General features: G+C 37.0%; 1 protein-coding gene across 1 annotated transcript in view; it reads left to right on the forward strand.

Annotated features, from left to right (window-relative positions):
* LOC109960965 (chloride anion exchanger-like) overlaps positions 1-1,052 on the forward strand; it is a 17,576-nt gene extending 16,524 nt beyond the window's left edge. The window contains 4 exon segments of the mRNA XM_020601466.1: positions 1-82; positions 161-215; positions 546-691; positions 830-1,052. The exon segment at positions 1-82 is cut by the window's left edge and continues 30 nt beyond it. Coding sequence (XP_020457122.1) covers positions 1-82; positions 161-215; positions 546-691; positions 830-961 — 415 coding nt within the window. The 3' untranslated portion in view covers positions 962-1,052.
* Positions 1,053-2,210: the final 1,158 nt, after the last annotated feature.

A 2,210-nucleotide genomic window follows, 5' to 3' on the forward strand; every position in this document is an offset into this window, starting at 1 on the left:
GAGAGTAGACCTCCATAGCCTGATTCTGGACTTTGCTGCTGTCTCTTTCCTGGACATCTCTGCTCTGAAGGGACTCAAAACAGTGAGTTGTTAAGGTCACAGCATAAATGCTTAATTTGTTGAGGCTGTTCTTTTTTAATTGTGCTCAACTTTTTTGCAGATACTGAAGGAACTGATCCGGGTCGAAGTTGAGGTCTACATTGTGGCTTGTGATAGTAAGTATGAAACAACATTTAAATCTTGACTTACTCAGACACATCTGGGACAAGGTTTAGGGTTAAGGCTGACTTTTCTACTGTAAATGCACAGACTCTATACATCACAAATATGTCTGCCCCATTATCCCACATATTTTTTGTGCAATTAAATGTTCAAAGCATTTGCTAAAATACATGTATGCATATAGCTATAAATAAATATGCACACAGATATACCCACAATATGCATTATTTTTTAATGTTGTGTTCATTTCTGGTGTCAGAAACTGTTTATGTTTATATCAACTGAACCAGAGACTTTGACAAACTTTTGCTCCTCTCCTGCAGCCTACGTACTGGAGAAACTGCATAGATGTTGTTTCTTTGATGATGAAATTGAGCCATCGATGTTCTTCTTAACATTGCATGATGCCATGCTCCACATCCTCGAGAAACATCCAGAGTCCATAAAAAAGAAATTTGACTATAAAAAGGTAAAGAAGACAAGGCAAATTGTTTTTATTTAGTGAACCATAGCATGACACAGCATTTAGAGGAAACTTCTTTCTTAATTCCACATTTTAGTGTTAAAAATATGTGCGGAATGATTTGCTTTTTATGTTGCGCTGCAGATTATAACAACAGTGACAGTTCACCACCCTGGAGGCAGTTTGAGGAGCAACATGGGTTTCAGTGTCTTATCCGAGGACACTTTGACATGTGGACCGGGGAGAACAAGAATGAAACAGGTGGCCTTCTATTAGGGGATGACCGCTCTACCTCCTGAGCCACAGATCACCTTCAGCAATAGTGACAAAGACTACATTATATTCATAGGTGTTCCTAATATTCTGACCCTCTCAAGTATGTAGCTGGGGAGGACAATAATATAGACACCTCTAAATATAATGTAGTCCAGTACAACACCACCTTTAAATATGATGTCAATAATAAACATATAATTAAATTTATACATTTATGACAATTTCATCAAAACCTGAAACATTCTGAGCTTCATAAACACAGATATTAAGGTGGAAGTGCTGCACTGACCTGCATACAAGTGTACAGGTGTACCTAATAAAGTGGCCAGTGAGTGTATACCAACAGCATCAGAAAATGGTCCTTGTAGCAGATACTGGCTGTGGCTTTATTGGTACTCTAATATAATATGGTACTATAATACACATGTAATTAAAACCTCATTTTTAGAACTGTTTATTACATCAGGTGCTCAGAGTTCATCTGTGTAGATATTAATGTTTACATACTGTCATGTGATGTGACTTTCATTAACATTTCTTAAAAACACTTGTATACTTACCAAATGAAGTAAATGTGGCCTGTGCAAACACATAAACCACTTTTTCAGGTATGTGATCAATCAATACAGACTGACTCAACTTCTGACTTGTTCTTTCCACATGTTCTAGTATCCCTGAGCTATACAATGAATCACAAACACAAACCCAATGTGAATGCAAATTGTAAAGTGTACATACAGAATATTGTAAATGATGTCCATTTACAATTAACATGTACTGACAGAGTACATGCTTGAGAGACTACACAGCTGTATAGCCTTTGATGGTGAGATTCTGACCTCTATGTTCTTCCTGACTTTTCACGATGCCATGCTGCACATGCTTGAATAACAAGGACCAAAGTAAAGCCCGGGTAACAAGGACCAAAGTAAAGCCCGGGTAATGAGGAAAAACTATTGAGTTGTTCCCAACACAACGGCAGAAAGAATGAAGCCATGATACTTAGTTTGGCTTATCAGGGTTGGTATGATGGAATATTAAAGACAAAATGAATAAAAGTTAAATGTATATCATAGTTGTAACAGACATAAAATTACAATTTCCAACTAATAAATACATCAGGTGTAACAAAAAAGTAAAATATTATTATTGGAGCCAAGTCTCTCTCTCTCTCTATCTTCTTCTTCTTTCAGCTGTTCCCGTTAGGGGTCACTACAGCGAATCATCTGTTTCCACCTAACTCTATCCT

Source organism: Monopterus albus, unplaced genomic scaffold (genome assembly GCF_001952655.1).
Source record: "Monopterus albus unplaced genomic scaffold, M_albus_1.0 scaffold51.1, whole genome shotgun sequence".
In the NCBI taxonomy this organism is placed as follows: domain Eukaryota; kingdom Metazoa; phylum Chordata; class Actinopteri; order Synbranchiformes; family Synbranchidae; genus Monopterus; species Monopterus albus.